The 18032-nt window shown below is 41.4% G+C and overlaps 3 protein-coding genes across 4 annotated transcripts in view; 1 reads left to right on the top strand and 2 right to left on the bottom strand.

Annotated features, from left to right (window-relative positions):
* Nucleotides 1–18032, top strand: part of rpl27 (ribosomal protein L27) — a 76061-nt gene that overhangs the window by 11083 nt on the left and 46946 nt on the right. Inside the window, exon 6 of one of the 2 annotated variants that reach the window (XM_065964498.1) lies at nt 16566–16576. The exons of the other annotated variant lie outside the window; for it this stretch is intronic. The gene's annotated coding sequence lies outside the window, so the exon portion shown is untranslated. Of the gene's footprint in view, nt 1–16565; nt 16577–18032 lie in introns of those variants that run through there. 2 annotated transcript variants of the gene reach the window in all.
* On the bottom strand, nt 193–12807 carry bcat2 (branched chain amino-acid transaminase 2, mitochondrial). Its single transcript, XM_020652706.2, has 11 exons — nt 12649–12807; nt 11136–11207; nt 10521–10721; nt 9422–9532; nt 6558–6677; nt 6202–6365; nt 4099–4241; nt 3902–3987; nt 3606–3746; nt 2878–2952; nt 193–1713 (listed from the first exon to the last, which is right to left on the bottom strand). Exons 1-11 carry the CDS (start codon nt 12664–12666, stop codon nt 1672–1674), a joined length of 1173 nt encoding a protein of 390 aa, XP_020508362.1. The 5' UTR covers nt 12667–12807; the 3' UTR covers nt 193–1671.
* On the bottom strand, nt 12856–17280 carry hsd17b14 (hydroxysteroid (17-beta) dehydrogenase 14). The gene is made up of 9 exons (XM_020652707.3): nt 16890–17280; nt 16759–16797; nt 16242–16339; nt 15864–15930; nt 15674–15765; nt 15258–15362; nt 15097–15164; nt 14583–14679; nt 12856–13516 (listed from the first exon to the last, which is right to left on the bottom strand). Exons 1-9 carry the CDS (start codon nt 16969–16971, stop codon nt 13370–13372), a joined length of 795 nt encoding a protein of 264 aa, XP_020508363.2. The 5' UTR covers nt 16972–17280; the 3' UTR covers nt 12856–13369.

The raw sequence follows: 18032 nt of genomic DNA, 5'->3' as shown, positions 1-18032 counted from the left end.
TCAATTCTTTTTTAAGTCGCCCCAAATAAATGTCAGTAGGTGCAGTAAGAAAAGCGATATGTGTCACCAGTGATTCAGGAAGTCAGGATGACGATATATTACCGTACTGATATTTTGTCCCGCCCTACAAACAGTTGTAGTCTCCTGAAAAACAACACTATGTTAAGGGAAAGGAATGAAGTACGCATAGAGTGAACTCAGCTCAGATTTATTGTAAAAACGTAACAGCAGAGTAAAAGTAACAGCACTTTAAGAAAAAAAAAAAAAAGAGAGAGAAAAAGAAACTAAACTGACATTACTCAAAGAATCCAGCTCTATCTCCCGAGTGCACAAACTGGAAACACACAACAGCAGCTGAAGATCCACAGATGAACTAGCAAACAAAGTGAGGTCAGGCACTTAGACAGAGACGGGACAGTCCTATAGTATATGTAAAAACAACAATACATTCAAAGAGTGGAAACACACCAGCAAAGGAAGCTCATGATGCAGAGGATACAGTTCATACAGTCAAGTACTGTGGAAGACAATCAAGCCTAATTTTCACATCACAAAAAAAGGAAAAACAAAGAGACCAAATTTCAATGTGTTATGCGTTTACGAAACATTGGATTACACTCAAACTAGTGCAGGAGTCACTGTCAGCGTGGAACGGTCCTATTCCTCTACAGCGTGGAGGCTACCATTTGTGCGTGCCGAGGTTCACGTACACCTCGCGTTTTTTCTTAAATCTCAATTTTTTGTTTTTGTGTGCAGTCCCAAGTCTTTACTCTCGAAACCCGATAAAACTGCTCACGGTTCCTTTTTAAAAAAAAAAAAGATGAACTGAATCAGTAACCGAGTTCAGTGCAAACTCTCATGGCGGAGTGACGTGGCCCCGTGTGACTACGGCCGTACTCTCGGGGCAGTTTGAACATGACAGTAACATTTAAAAAAAAGATCCTATGATTCATTTAAAGGTCCTACTCGCACGTAACAGCTAAAAGGGTTTGGGAGGAAACACCACAGGTTGTTCCGAACATCACAGTTTATTGTTAACATATTTTTCCTGCTGTGAAAACATGAGAGATATATTAGTGAAAGAGAAACAGTACCGTACAGAATGCAGCTACATTAAGTCCTACTCACCAAATATGCGGTTGCTCTACTTCTGAAATACGTCAGTTTGTGCGTTTCTTTATTATTAGCCAAGAGATGATTGTGCTTTTTTAGTTCCGAGCACTAACCAAAGTGGAATAATCCAGGTGACACTCCGGTTAATAACGCTGATAAGAGAACAGCACTGAAGTAAGTCACCTGGAACACTTTTAAATCTATCTTCGTCCTTCCTGTGACAGTTTGTTTTTCCTGCTTTGCATTACGCCCGTAAGTGTTCAAGTTAAAACGTTGCATATTACTGTTAATACTGCTTTACCCAGAGCAAGCTGTTAACGTTCAACCACAAACCGTCTTCCTATGAGAGTCCACATGGAAAGCATCATGTGGACTAAGTGCCCGAGCAGACCGAGAGAGAGAGAGAGAGAGAGGGGCGTCGTTTCCTCGGCTGGTGAGTAAGCAGGAGTGCATTAGTGTGTTGAGAGAGGAGAGGATGGAGAGGGGGGCTGCTGGTCATCCTAACTGGAATTCATGGGATTAACTGTTGATAAAAACTGCCATGTGCAATGTGGCCGTTTAGGCGACCAGTGGTGCCCACTCACTGGCTTTGCGTCCGTACTGGGTGAAGCAAATGCAGAAGAGTAAGAGAAAGAGAAAGAGGGAGGGAGGAGAAAAAAAAAAAGGAAATGTTATAAATATATATAAATGTTGCTTTTGTAAATGTTAAAGTGAAGCTGCACTATGAGAAGTTTCATACAAAACTTCATAGGATGTTAAATGAGGAGCTGGAGCTGCAGAAAACTTAAGTCTTTGAATATATTTCATCTGAATTGGAAGTTCTTTAATCAGTTATTTGACTTTATAGAGAGTCAGAAAATTCACTCAATCATTTTTTTAAGCATTAAGACTCAACTCTACTTGCTTTTGAACCGGGCGTACGCATAGACAACCGGCTGCGTCGTGAACGTAAATGTTCACTTACTTGCCTTTGTACAACTCGTGCTTCTGGAGGATTCCACTAGAGGGCGCAGCACATAAAGCAGACAAAGTAGAGATCATCTGTCGCCAGCTAATTTGGCCTGCATTTCTGCTGCTATGCAACGGCAATGACACATCGTAGTGCGGCGCGGACTTGATCTATTAACTTTTCTTCTAAACTTTGTTCTAGGCTCTCTGGTGTCTCAACAGCATACAACGCTGCCCTCTAGTGGTGATATGCATACTGCATCTTGCGGACGCGTAGCATTAATTTCTGAGGACGTGCACAACCAGCGTTCCAAACTATCGCAGGATACACTAGGCTGATGGCATGCGTTCACGTAGTTAAAAGCAAGTGTACTCAGGTCTTAATTATGAAAAATGGAAGCTCAAGCTGCATTTTCCTCATGATGATAATTTGCTTTTCTTCTCTTAATTATTAATTGAACATGTTTCTACTTTTCTGTTAAACAAAGTTAAAAACATGTGGCTACAACAGACTGTGGTGGTCATTGATTCTCTTCATTTTGACCTTACTTCCAATAACAACCTATCAGTTGATAACAGTAACTGAGCGCATTATTTAACCACTGAAAGCTAAACTTCAGAGTGATTAGGATCCAAAACAGCAGAGAGAAACTCATCCTCATCAGATCTTTATTCACACTCATTATATGTGTTCTCTCTCTTATTTAAAGGTCTACATCTCAGACACTGACAGCTCCTTGTTTCTGCCACACTGCAGGTTTAAACTTCCTGTTATTTGAACTTAGAACCACCTCTTGTGAACCTCAGGGCACTCACCTGAATATCAGTCAGCTCTTTGTGGAACTTTTTCGCCAGGTCAGGACCGTTCTGCATGGTCGGAATCTGGAACGTCTGAGAGAAAAACAGAAGACATGTTTACCTCAGGAATGTTGTGTTTAATGACCGGATTCGATTTCAGCTGCATTTTTTTTTTAACTTAAAGGAGCAGTATGTAACTCTGACACCTAGTGTTTTAAACGGGTACTGCAGTCCAAATTCAAAACATTGGAAAGAGCTGTCTTCCCCCCCGCCCCCTCCTCCCTAGAGTCGATGCACACGTGGGCTGCCATGTCACGGACGCTGAAGCTTCAGTGTTTCGCCAGCTCTGCATCGGTCTTGAAAATGTTCTGCGTTCTAAACATCTCTCCAATATTTATCCTAATTTACCACATTTCTGCTCAGATAGAGTCAGTTATATCTGAACCAGTTCTCTTCCCGCTTTCATCTCTGCAACACCTGTTGGTTTGACGTCTGCCTGGCAAACCGAGGGGCGTCCAGAACGACCGCATGGGGGTGCCTTAAAACCGCCTAGCTTCTCTGGTCCAAACAAATACAGACCATTCCTGACCAGAATCAATAATTAGAAGGAGGACACACTGGCTGCTTTGTTTCCTTTATGTATGATGATATAGTAAGGTCTCTAATTCAGTAGATATCTTACATGTTGCTCCTTTAAGTTACCCAAAGCAATTATCAAGAAATCTTCTCAAAAGTTGAACTTGTACCTCTCCTCTGTAGAGGAGGCTGCCGACAGGACAGACGACGCACGCCGTCCCCGCTCCAAACACCTCGATAATCCTCCCGGCGTCCAGAGCCCCCAGCAGCTCCTTCATCCCCATCGAGCGCTCCGTCACCTTGAACTCACCCTGACCCAGGACAGACAAGAAGCGACAACCAGGTAAATTATCTACTGCAAAGGTTTCATGTAACATCATCATCATCATATATTTCATCCAAATCATTGGAAGCATCCCGTCATTCGTCTAGGATTTCAGTGTTACAGTGTGTGTGGTCGTCTTACCCAGTCTCTGGCCAGGTCCAGCAGAGACTGTCTGGTGACTCCTGGGAGAATGATACCGTCCAGAGGGGGAGTCATCAACTCTTTCTCTGCAGACACACAAATCAGAAAGTTCAAATAACAGCATTGGAATGTATGGCATGTAAGAAAACGCTGCGACTGAAGCTGTTCAGAGACCCCTGTGAAAGCTCAAGTCTGACCTCCGTTATCATTGGTCCAATAGATGAAGAGGTTCATGGTGCCGACCTCCGTGATCTCCTCCTGCTCGCCGTACAGCCACAGCACCTGCTGGCAGCCTTGCTTCACCGCCTCGTTCTGCACGGCTATCGTGGGGCCGTAGTTACTGCAGAGAAGAGGAGGAGAGACAGGTGAGGAAAAAACAAAACAGTTGGATCAAGGAGTTGAGATTTGTGTGAACCTTGGAGGCTGTGACGAACCAAGGTGAGCTTTGATTGGCTCAAAAGGACATTTAAAAAAAAAAAAAAGATTTATTTTTGGGCTTTTTTGCCTTTAATGGAGAGATAGGACAGTGGATAGAGTCAGAAATCAGGGAGAGAGAGAGAGAGAGAGTGAGGAATAACATGCTGGAAAGGAGCCACAGGCTGGATTTGAACCTGGGCCGCCCACTTGGATGACTATAGCCTCCATACATGGGGCGCACGCACTAACCACTGTGCCACCAGCGCCCCAAAATGACGTTTTTAAACAAAAAAAAAAAAGACATGTTGAGAATCACTGAGCACTTTCATGATTGGCAGCAGCATTCACTCCTTGTGACTCCGTTTGGAAACAAAGCTGCTCTCAGTGAGGACACGAGCGGTGAGAGATTCTTGGCTGTAAAAACTTCTCCCTGAGTCACAATGTTTCAATCTCTTCTGAACTTCAGTTTGCAGAGACAGACACACAGGCCTGACATGTTTTCATCTGCAGAACTGTCTGAACAATAACATAAGGTATCATATTCTCACATGTCAGAGGCAGTTATATTAGACTGAAAAAAGGCAGATATATTCATGTGTGTGTATAAACCATAGACTTTAAATATTAGTGGATGAAGCCTGAGTGATGTCACCCATCTGTTACTGCAGGGCGCTCTGGAGGCTCACCAAAAGCAGCCGCCATGCTGAGAGTTGATGCTGAGACGGGTTTCAAGCCTTATGACAAACCGTTAACATCGCGCCCACCTGTCAATCAGGTCAGCTACGCGCCTAACTATAGATCACATTATAAAAGAGCCTCTTTAAATCAACATGATATCATTACATCCAGCCTTCACTCCCGTGACTGCCTGCTGGAGCTAAATCCGTCCTGATGGCTTTCAAGTGTGTCCTCGCAGTCTGACGGTACGAGAGCAGATTTATACGGGCTTATACTTCGGGGTGTTCAGCTCTGTTATGTAACGGCATTGTAGCCGAGGACGTTCTTACTTTATGATTCCAGGCTGCTGTGGAAGCAGGACGGTGATTAGAGGCTGTGTGGAATGAGCGCAGATTACAGGAGCGCCGACATAAAAAAAAAAAAAAAAAAAAACAGAAGGGATTTATAACCTTCATGTGGATGAAACAGGAAGGAAAAAAAAAAAACCCTGTCTCTTGCTGTAAACCAGATGAAGTGTTGCTCACTGTGGACACGTTTCATAATTACATAAAGCCATGCATGTGTTATAAAGAGGTAACAGTGCTCAGGATGGAATGGAGAGGAGGGGGGGACAATCATGCCTCAGCCCGTGCTGACAACTGGGGCCTAGCGTGAGTGAGTCCCAAAAACTGCATTTCACTGTCTCCGTTTTTTGGCACCGCTCTCACCCTGACAGCAGCCAGCCTGGGTGGCAGCCTTTCAAGGCTTCGAAAGCAAAGTGGAAAACCCACATAGTTGTTCTCTGTCCAGATCCACTGATGAATAACAACACAGCTGTGGTGCTGAGCGCATCAGAAACTTCTCCCAGTAATGAGTGTTACATGAACTTTGGCCTTTTTTTTTTTTTTTAACACATCAATTCTTTTTATGAACCCTCGGAGAGAATAACAGGCAAGCTGCTTTTGTTGAGTTCAGGTACAACAACGAAAAGATCCTCTGAAGTGTTAGCTCAAAGAATGACGTGGCACGATCCACGCCCATCGAGGAAATCCTTCCTTCAATTGATTTAATGAACAACCAACACTGATAGGAAGAATGTTAAAGAACCCTATTTCCCCAATTTGTCTTTTTTGCTGAGGTGTCAAACATTATGAGTTTCTCAGACTTCCACTAGAGTTGAAATGTGAAGGTGAGGTTGACTTAGAGGTGAAATAAACCACACTCACCCTCCCATCTTGTAGGCCCCGACGCCTCCTTGCCAAGCCCTGACGAATGACGGGTCGGCCAGCAGAGACACGGGTTTGAAGGCGCCTGTGGCAAAGTACGGCCCCACGGGGCCAACGATGACAAAGATCATCGCTTTTCCTGCTCGAGTAACGCCAAGAGACGGCTGGAGGAGGGAGAGAGAGGGGGAGACAGGAGACGAGGAAGTCGGTTAATATAAATCAGGACTGTGAAGCAGACGCAATAAGCTCCAGCTCATTTAATCACCTCAGCTGTGGAGGACGTTTGTGACATTAAACTACACTATGATAAAGTCTGAGCTCTTGCAGCATGTTGTTTCTAAATGATTAAAGTTTACCTCGATTCCTATGAAGGTGGGTCTGATGTACAGGCTGGCGCTCTGGGAGTAGGGAACCCACTCCTGGTCGACCTCCACCAGCTTCTTGATGCACTCCAACAGCTCCATTTTATCAAACAACTACACGCAGAAAAAAACAAAACAAATTATTGACAAAGTTCTTTGCTTTACTACAATCACTACTTTTTAAATGTAATTTTACTGAGAGTGTTAAGTACAAATTAAAAACTAAAACCTTGTTCCTGGGACATTGAGGACTGTTAGCTAATGTTAGCACAAGTTAGCTAACTTTAAATAGATCCTGCTGTGTCACAGATGTTAGTGAATAATACGTTTGCTGGCTATATTATGTCTCTTTATTATTGCCATGGTGCAGCTTTCATGTCGCAGACTGACAAACACAAACATTAACAAGAGGTAAAGTCATTATCTCATGTTTATCTGTTACAGAAAACTACTCTTAGCTAACAAGCTAATAGCTTACATTAGCAACTTCAAAGATACAAAACAAAAATTCTGCTGATTTTGTCTCTCACTTGTCCCTTTTACATTTTTGTCATACCACAGACAAAAAAACAAAAAAAAAAAACATATCATGTTTATGTTTGTGTTTACCTTTGGTGGAAAACTACTGTGAGCCAAACGGCTATTCGCTAACTTTAGCTAACTTTAGCTACATGGTCGTTCTGGACCGAATGACACACGAGCAGTCAAAAACTTTTTGTCTTTCGAAATCATCAAATTTGTCATTTCTCTTCCAATAGAAACATTTCACTTGTTTTGTCCCAAACAAAACGGATCACAGTGGAGTTATTTTTTTCATTTAATGTGCTACTTTTTTTTTTTTAAACATGGGAATCATTTATTTTTTTATCTTCTAGATCAGTGGTGTCCAAACTTTTTTTCTTGGGGGCCAAAATTGTCGTGTTAGAATCGCCACAGGTTTTGTTTTTTAAAATATAGTTGAAAAAATAGTCAGGCTTTGTAGATCAGAATCAAAAGGCTCGCTAAATAAACCCTTTAATAAAAGGAAACCAAATATTTAGATTTCTTTGTTCTACTTTATTTGTTTTTTTCTCAGGATCCAGTCTGTAACGTGGTTCATGTTTTTAGAAAAGCTTTCTGCATTTAGCTCAGGTCATTAAATGGTTAAACAACAGTCCGCTTGTCTGAAAAAACTTTGCGGAATAAAATGTGGAAAATAGTAAAAGCTGTAGATTTAAAAAAACAAAAAAACAACAACATACATGTTACTGAACATTTTCTATTTTAGGAATATTGTTCAGCCCTTGTTAACATGAAAAATAAAAATAAGATAATGTGCCAATCTTAATCAAGGCCTCCAAAATCTTCTGGTTCTTCATTTGAAGTCACAGGCCGCAAAAAACCGTCAAGGGCCGCACTTTGGACACCCCTGTTCTAGACCCTCTTACCTTTACAGATCATCAGGTTTGTGCAATTTTAGGATCGGAATCTGCACGCTTTATTCACTTCTGAACTTTGGCCTGCAAAAATATTTCCCTACAGGTACAGGTAAAGTAACCTGAAACTTCACAAACAAACCTTCATTCATTTAAACATTTGGAGCGTAGCCCAGAGCAAAGAATGTGACCTGCAGTACTCATAGTTTCCATTGCGCCCTGAGCTCCTGATGAAGCATTAACTGGAGAGTGGGGAAAGGGCGTTGTGTCTGGGTAGAGAGCCAGAACTGGGCACGTTGCCCAGCAGTTACATAACACGGCAGAGGGGCTTATAGCTTCAGGGTCGTAATGTAACCTGCCTGAGCCCGCTTACTTAAAGAATCAGAGGAATTCAAAGAAAAGTTGGGGACAGAACAATAGGGGGGCTGTGCTGGTGAGGGCACGCTGGAAGATTGGAATATAGACCAGCGAATACAGACGGAGGGCTTAATGGTACGATTACACAACGACCTGTAATGTGTGTGAGATATCACTGCTTATAGGACAAGTGCAATAACCATGACCAAGTGCAACACAGCTGACTTTAATTACCATTTATTCATTACAGTTTCTGTGTTATTTGTTTCTTTTAACCTCCTAACACTGAGAGATGAAGTTTTCCATCCACTCGTTGGAAAGGAATTTTACCCGCATCTCCCTCTATCCCATTTTTCAAACCCGGCATGGTTTCGGCAGAATCATGAGTCTGGTGTTTGTTCTTGCCACTGTAACTTTGCTAAATGTTTCTCATGATGGATTCATGTTTGCTCTTTGTAATACAAGAATGAGTAAGGTATTTTTACTTGATTTTAAGTGCCTTGAGTTAACATTTATAATGAACTGGCGCTATACAAATAAAGATTGGTTGGTTGATTGAAACCTGGTGTTTGTCAGAAGTTAGCCGTAGAGGCTACACGTTTCAAATGGTGGAGAAGAAGAAGTCCAGGCTGAGAAGCAGAAGTACAGGAAGTCTCATGATCCATCATAACCATGTATGGGGGGGGAAATTGGAGACAGCTTTTCTGGGATTTATTCACCTACTGTTCAAGTTTTCAGTGATTCTTCAGGGGAGTTTGTATTGGCTATGTTTCAACTGTCCAGAGACAAAGTCCAACCCGTTATGGAAATATCACGAGGACGAAAAGAGCAGCAATGTTTTCTTCTTCTTCATCATCTTGTGTTTAAAAGCAGATTTTCTCACAGCTTTTCTATATAATCTATCTATCTATCTATCTATCTATCTATCTATCCCATATGAACCATGAGGTCAACATCATGATCCAGGCTTTAAAACTCTTTAAAGAAAGCCTCATCATGGCAGTGACTACTTGATCGTTTTTTTTCAAAATGTGAGTTGTGGAAGAACAAAAGGAAAACAGTGTGATTAGAACATGAAAAACTCACGGGCAGGCAGCTTCTTTCGGCGCTCCGATGCATCCTCTCCATGTTCAGCATGGGTCTGAACAGACGGATCTGGTTGTCGACTCCACGGAACGCCTTCATGCCTTCGAACAGCTGCAGAGAACGCCAACAGAAACACTTGATTTCTAAACAGGTTTTGGTCTCTACAAACTCTGTAAAAAAACAAAAGCGACCCACTGGTTTGTTGACAACTGTTTGGAAACCAGTACAAACTAGACAGAAACCATTGGTCTAGCATTTTAGACCATCGCCATCTTCTTCGGGGCCAGAAGTGACCATCTTTGGACAAAAGGGTGGACAGCCATTGCTGCATCTCTATCCTGATACAAGTTGCCATGCTGGCGACTTCACTCTCAAACCCCTTTTAAATCCACAGTTCAAGGCGGGACATTTACTCCTGTTACGACCCGTCTGCAATGTCTGAGTCAGCAATGTATGCCTAACTTAATGATCTTCATTACTCTTAATCTGACTGATATTAAACGTTGTTACTGCTATTGTGTTATATAGTTTACATTTGTTTTTTTAATGTCTTCTTTTTAATCTTTCTTTCTATTGGATCCTGTGTGTTCACAGATTTCATATTTAATCTTCTCTGTGATCGTAAATATTTGATTGATATTTAAAAGTATTTTTTAATGTTTCTTTTCCCCTTTTATTTGTCGTCATGTTTAAACTGTCTTCTTGCTGTAGATAATAAACTCGCCTTTTCTTGCCTGAAGGAACCTTTGTGTAGTTATCACTTTAAAAACCTGGAGGCTGTGTTTACTTTATTAAAAAGTCAAATGTTAGTCTTAACTGACGGTTTTTTAAAAAGAAGTGCAGTGAGCCTGTAAAGACAGTAAAGTCTCTACATAGTTGTATGTTGAAATCAGTTACAAGCCAAGTGTGGTTAGGTAATTATAACCACACAAGAATTCTCCACACCCATTGAATAAGAAAAGATAAAACCAAGAATCTGTTTGGAATCCACTTTTTGTGGTCTGACTGCTCCGTCTGAGACCCCTTACACCTCAATATAAATACACATATAAGACAAGGGTGGAAGAACACACATCTGCTTTGTGGACTCTCTTCTCACCTCTATGGAGTAGTGCAGGGCCGAGCTGGCCGGGTGCAGCGACAGGTTCTGGAAAGGTTTTATCTGAGGAGCCTCCCAGCCCTCCTTCTCCGACCAGGTGATGGTCAGCATGTGGTCGGAGAACTGTTTCCCGAAAACCAGGGTGGAGGGGTCCGGCTTGGGATTCAATACTTGGTTGCGTTCGATGACGAGATCTGTGGCCTGAGGCGGGGACGGACGAGCGAGCCAGAGACGAAGCAGGAGAGAGAGAGAGAGAGAGAGAGAGGAGTGGAAGGAACAAGAGCAGAGCAGGCGGCGACACTGTGATTGTTTTTAAATCGTGGTTATTGGCAGAGCATGCTTTAAAATGACAATTAGTGGAGTGGAAGTCGGCTGAGACTCGTTTGGCTATTTAGACAATTAATAAATTGAACTGAATTAAATCACAACAGAAACACAGTGAGGGAAAAGCAGAGGAGGGAAAAGGAACTTTAAGTTTTTGGCAACTTGCACAAGATTAAGAGACAATATCACGTTCTTCTCCTCATAACGTTCAACTAATGTTCAAGCAGGCCGGAGCTGGATGGAGAGGACGCAGGGCTCACCTTCTCAAGACAAGAAGTGTTTTCTCATTACCTTAAAGGAGCTGGCAAACCGCAGCGAGCCGAAGGAGAAGGGGAGGGCCTGAACAAGTCGTCCATGGAGTGCCTGCAAATGAAACATGACAAGTCTCATTGAAATAGTGTATAAGTATCCGTGTGTCCGGCATTAGGGGAGCGCAAGGACAACATGTCGGACATTGTGTGTTAGTGGGCGTGTGTGACTCAGCTCCAATCACTCAGCCTGCAGTATACAGTATGAAGCTGAGCAACACATGCCTGTAGGTGACAAAACAGCCGGTGTTCTTCAGAGCTGGGCTGTTATTAGACTCAGGCACAGACATACTGGTTTGGCTGTTTAGGCTGTAAGGAGAGTCTGTTATGACAAGAGAATACAGGTGACATAAATGATATCTTAATAAGATGTGTTTCAACCTGTTCCTTTCGGTATGAGAGAATGCAGTTTGTGATTTAACTTGGTGATTGATTTTTCGGGTTGTCCTTTCATTTAATCTTCAAATGTGCGATGCATGGAGGTATTAAACATTTAATGAGTTATATTCCCACCAAGGTGAAAGAGTCTGACCACAAATCAATCACTGTAGTCTACAAAAAAAGTTGCACAGACGTGTCTGCTGCAGGAGCCCATGTCTGCACTTTAATGAAAGGATGATGCAAGTTTTGTCTTTTGTTGCGACCGTGCAAGTAAACCTCAGTAAGTTTAGGTTGTTTTCTTTTTTTGCTGACGTTTGAATCTGATGCATTAACATTTGGAGTTATTGTTTGCAGTTCAATTACATTAGAGTTTAATTAGCACACCTGCTGTTTGGCCTGAGTGCCTGCTTTTACCATTTAACAACGAGTCAGCAGAAACGTAACAATCTCAGCTAATTACAAAAGCGAAGTATGAGCATAATAAGCTGAAAGTCATGTTAGTATCTCGCATTTTAAAACACCGAAACAGACTTTTGCTGCCTTGGAGCATCGCACCAAACTCCATTAAAAAAAAAAAAAACCCGGATAACTCAATGAGGACTATAGTTATATCTTATACGACACAAAAGTAAATAAATAACAAATAAATAACAATAATAATATTTTAATGAAAGGGTTATGTGTGCTGAATTTTGAGTTTTATGCTGCAACAACTTCCTGTAGTTTAAACGTAATTTAGACATTGGGTACTTTAAATGATCGAATTACACAAAACAAGGCCCAATTTGTGGAAATTATGTGCGCCGAATTTTTTATAAGACCATTTCGATAAAAAGAGTGTTAGGAGTTTTTATTACAATGTTTAATTTCACGCTGTAAATCAAAAAAATGTGTTAGTTTGTAAGTTTCAGAACGGGGTTTTGTGTGATGACCTTCTCATCGCTGTATTGTTTTGCCAGCCCGCGGTGCTGGCGGGACACACACATCGTAAACACTCGTTATCTCTCTCGGTCCTTATCGGCAGACTTGTCGCTCATTCGGGTGAATCATTTACCCCCCGACAGTCAATGCAAACAGATAATAAACAGCACGCAGACATTAAGTAATCAACTCACCGTTCGGAGTGCTGCCATCTCCGCTACGTAATGACGATAGTGGAGATAAATCGTCCGTGTGGAAAAACGAACCCTGGCTCAAAGTCAACTTCAGTTCCGCTTTGAAACAGGAGACGCTGCTCAGCTGAGGTGCAGAGAGAGAAACCTTCCACACAAAATATAACCTCCTCAAACACAAACACATGCACAGGCAAGTTTATAGGACAGCAGTTTGTGAATAGTTTTTTTATTTACTTCTTTTTATTTTGGTTAATAATTTCAGATCTTCACCTTGAGTTGATCTGAAAGCAAACCAAAAGACTGTTCGGTGTAAGAAGAGCAACGACATCTGTTTAATAATGTATTATTTTTTTGGTTACAGTGAATGGTTTTATTGAACAGTGCAATCAGGAAGTCATTGTGGAGGCGTGACGAAAGGCGTGACATCTGATTGGTGGACACCAACAAGCTCAACCAGGGGAGGGTTATTTGAGGTCAGAGAGGTTGATGCCGATTGGGCGAACGGTGGGGAGGGGTTCAGGTCTTGTTTCACAGTTGTTCCTTAAACTGTCTTATCCCAGCAAGACTGAATTATTAAAATAGAAATGTAATTTGTTGGATGAAAATCAGTATTATATTACACCCATTTAGTAATTTAGCACATCTGGATGCATAATCTGAATTAAATCAACTGAAGCTGATAAGCCGTCTGCTCTGCGGGCAGTGGAGACCAGGCTGGACATCAGGAAGGGAGCTGACTCTTGAAGCCGTAGTTGAGTTCAGCTCCGCCGCTGAGCAGCAGGTCTATCCCGGTGCAGAAAGTAGCGTCTGCAGCGAGATACAGAGCAGCCAGTCCGCTCTCCTCCTCTGTCCCCATACGACCCAGAAGCTGAGTGTGAGAAAAAAAAAAAAAAGAGGGTCATTTCTCATTCATGCTCAGCATCCAAGAGCACGTTTTTTGTTGTGATTACAGCCTGCTACTTCCTTGAGTTTATGACTTCTGCAGCTGATCCCAGTTTGATTTTGAGTGCGCTATAAAAAGGCTGTTTGGCTCTCAGCTATTTGCTGAGTAAAGAAATAATTTCCCTAACTGTTTGAAGGGCTCGTCTGATGTTCTTCACTCCAAGGAATGAAGAAGTTACTGAAAGTTTTCTCAAGTCAAGAAAGTTGGTTTTTTTTTCTGGGAGGTTTTTGTCTTTATTAGATTAAGACAAGTGAAGAGAGGAAATGATGGAAGGAGAGAGTGGTGAACGACAAGCAGCAAAGGGCTGAGGTCGGATTCGAACCCACGGCCGCTGCGATTAGGACGACAGCCTCTGTACATGTGGTGCACAACTGCAGATCACTTAACTTATTCAAACCACAACATTTTTGTAAAACCTTGTTGACATCATGCAAAAGCTTTTCTAAGGACATGACAGTTCTTTCTTTAAAGCCCAAAAATAAATCTTAAAAAAAACCAAAAAACCCAGATATGACATTACAGAGCATAGTATCAATATTTGCAAAGGTTTTTTTAAAAATAAAATCATCATATCCTGCTTGAAGAAGAGGCGTGCTGACTCCTTCGAGTGCAACGTCTCAGTTTGTTGCATCACCCATTTGGCTTTTGCACAACTCCTCTCACTGGGATGAAAAGACAGTTGTAATTTGCATGACAATAAAAGGCGGCCTTGTAGCAGAGCCTGATTTATATTTAACGGGTTAGGGAGAGCATTCACAACCCAATCGACCGACAGCGGTGTGCATAGCAGTCAGCAACGTTTCTGTCAGGAGGATTTCACGGTGCGCCTCCATTCCTTTACTCGTGTGCTTTCCGTTTTAGCTGCTGAAAGGTCAGCTGCCGAGACACAAGAGTAATCAATTAAATGTTCTTTTTAACCCAGGGCCTTTAAGTTCCTGTTTCAAAACATTCCTCATTTTTTGAACCCCACGGTTCCGCTGGGAGAACTCACCTGAGAGTTCGCCCCGTCTTTAATGGCTGCTGCAGCATCTGGTGTCTGAGCTGCTAGATCTTCCCACAGAGGCGTCAGAATGTTACCTGGTGAAATGCTGCAGCACAAGAACGGACAGATGTTGCTGTTCATTATGTCCTGATCCTGCGCAGATACTTCATTTAATTGATGTTCATTTAAAAGGAGAAAAAAGAATGTTATAAAGTCAGGATCTCCTGGTTTACAACGTCGACTCCAAGAGACTAAAGCCAGCTATGTTTATAATTATAATCTGTACTATCATTTTAACAAATGTGACAAAAGTATGTTGGGTGTCATCTTCGTTTTCTCTCTTCTTAACGGTTTGATGTTAAACAAGTGTTGTTGTTTTTTTAAATAAACACAAGGTACTTGAGCCCTAATGAAAGAATAAGTGCTCATTGAAGACTTCCTACAAGACGTGTGAGGGAAAGAGGAGTGATCATCTGAAGCTGGAGAAACCAGCCGGAGCACTGAAACCCAGTTTTTGCCTCACCAGTTGACTCGCACATTGAAGCGACTCTCATCCACAGCCATCGCCTTTGTCATGGAAATGATCGCCCCCTAGTGGAAAAAAGAACACATTACAGGTCTCCTCTCTGTCCTCCGCTGTAGCTCAGGGCAGGAACAGCTAAGTTGCCCGGACGACGAGCTCACCTTGGTGGCGACATACGGCACAGCATCTTTCTGACCGATGGTTCCCACCAGACTCGACACGTTGATGATGTTTCCCTGACGCTGTCGCAGGAACGGCAACGCATACTGAAGAGAGAGAGAAAGAGTGAGACCTCCTTCAGTTCAAAGATATTATATACAGGGCATTTCATCAGGTACAACTTTTCAATAAGTCCTGATATAATAACAACAGGCTAAGTATGTTGCACCCCTTTGTTTCTTCTCTACTAATGGTATAAAATCCCCTTATTATAAACTTCATAGTGTTGATAAATTAAATGTAATCAGGTGAGGTTTAATTTCACAATTAGCCTTCAGTTGCTGATAATTCCATTAAAGTTATGATTGATTATTTTCTATTTATAAATAAAGTTTTACACAGATGTTGTGAGCCTTACTTTGGCAGTCAGGAAGTAACTGATGAGGTTCAGGTTGAGCAGATCTCTGAACTCCTCTGCTGTGGTGACGTCAGTGGGTTTATGAGGAGGGTCTAAAAGAGGGGAGAGAGAAAACAAAAACAAATCGTCTATACTCTCATATTTAAGTATCAACCTCTTAAATGTCAGCACGTCTCCTGTGTGGACTCACGCCACCCTGCGTTGTTCACCAGGCAGTCAATGCATCCATAAATCTCCACCGTGTCGACCACCAGTCTCTGCGGGAGGAGAAACCAGTTCAGCAGCTGCACTTCAGCCAGCAGAGCAAACAAGCAAAAGCAAACACAGAGCTGGTTTTTAGTCACACAGAGTTTGGATTTAGGTTTGAAATGAAGGAGACTCAAAGATCAACGTTTGAAAATTGAGATGGGAAATATTTGATTTAACTGCCAGAAAAAAAAAAAGAAAAAAAAAGATCTTTGGATCTGAGTCAGGTGATGAACAGGAAACACTTTAAACCACAACACGTCTTATGATTATGACTTTCTACTACAGGTTTACTACCTGCAACACTAAACACTGTCGTTACCTTGATGTCTTCCTCTTTGGAGATGTCACATGACATAAATTTGCAAGAGCCTCGCCCTGATTTGTTTAGCTCAGCCTCAAGAGCTTCACCTGCTGGAGCTGCACAAACATCAAGCAATTCAAAATAAATAAATAAATACATTTAAAGTGAAATGAAAAGTCCCCATTGGCAATATTTCTAAAAGAGGAATGGTTCAGTGTAATGTGTATAGGAACATCAAATACAATTGTTGTTGTTTGTAATGTGTCTGTATGTTGTTGTTGTGGTTTGTTGTCTATTGTGTTAATTTGTTGGTCCTTGTAATTAAAAAATAAATACATAAAATTAAAAAAAAAGAAAATATTCTCCTGAATTCCGGTTATCACAGAAGCAAACGGTGCATGCAAACATTTTTAACTTATTTATAAATTGAACACATCTTTCCCAATGGGCTATACAGTTTTGTAGTGAAACGTGTTATCACGTAAAACAGGTTTAAATGACTTCAAGCAGATTAAAAAAAAACAATATTACTAACCTCCTCTTGCACAAAACACAACTTTGGCTCCATTTTCCACTAAAAGAAAAAAAAAAAGTACAGTTTGCTTAATGCATCTTTTACAAAAATATACACAGAAAATAAATCGCAAATAACGTTAAATATCATACCAAACACTTTGACAATCCCCCTGCCAATCCCCTTAGATCCTCCAGTGACAATCACAACTTTGTCCTGGTAGCGGAGGGACATTTTGGACAAGACGATGATAAAAGGTAAAAACGCTTCCTGTTTCAGTGTTGAACACAAGTAATGGTTTATATTCTGTCTTTCTCGTGTCTACTGTTTCCTGCTTGTCTTTGGCTCTTCCGGTGTTTCCACATTCTCACATTAATCTCCCTTTTGATTCCAATACGCAGTTTGTGTGATAAGTTCAAAGTTCCTCAGAATCATGGCGTTTGCAATGCTGCCTTCAGGTGCCAAAGAAAGTGTTGGAAATGACAAAGTTCACACAAAATAGTCAATACATGAGGGATTTCAAACTACTCAGTTGTTCAAAATAATAGAAGACGTTTCTCATAATTATGTTTTGAGAAATGTGTTTTCCAAACGAGACAATGGTTATGCCAGTCTACCCTCATCAAAGTCACAGCTTTACCACTCTTGATTTTTTAAACTTTAACACCCCCCCAATAAGAAGTCTTTAAGGGTCACATTTCTTGATGATTTAATGTCTGTTGATCGATATTGAACAGTCAGCAACATGTTTGATTCTGAAAAGTTAGCAAAGGGTGAATTTGAAGGCAAAATTCGCAAACTGCTTCTGTCACGAAATCCAGTTCTGGGAATTGTAGTTTCACTGCATGATGCCAAACGAAGAGGCATGACTTTAGACTTTATGATGTGTCTAAATTAAACTCAGACATTCTGATTTATATTTATTTCAAAACGAGGTCACGTTTCTTTTGCCATGTCCCCATTTCAAATTCTTTCTAATTTTAAAAAACTTGGCACAAGACAGTCAAATGTTTGAATCTAATATAAAAATACACAACAACAGCAAAGTAATGAAAGCAGGTGGAGGTCACATGGAGACGGTGGCAGAGAAAAAACTTTAACTACCTGTTGGCGGTCCAATCCCAGACTGTAAATTGTGGTAATCACTACCAAACTTAAAAAAAAAAAAAATTTGATCCTCTGCTGTGTGAGAGTGCAAGTTCATGTGCAAACATTTACAGTATGTTTAGGAAAGAGTGAGGGGTTAAGAGGTTGACATCTCTGGGTGTGGAATGGTTGTTGGGGGGAAGGAAAAG

This window comes from Labrus bergylta, chromosome 16 (assembly GCF_963930695.1).
Source record: "Labrus bergylta chromosome 16, fLabBer1.1, whole genome shotgun sequence".
NCBI classification, from domain to species: domain Eukaryota; kingdom Metazoa; phylum Chordata; class Actinopteri; order Labriformes; family Labridae; genus Labrus; species Labrus bergylta.
The sequence above is the reverse complement of the archived record's forward strand: the minus strand, read 5'-3'. Positions and strand labels throughout refer to the sequence as shown.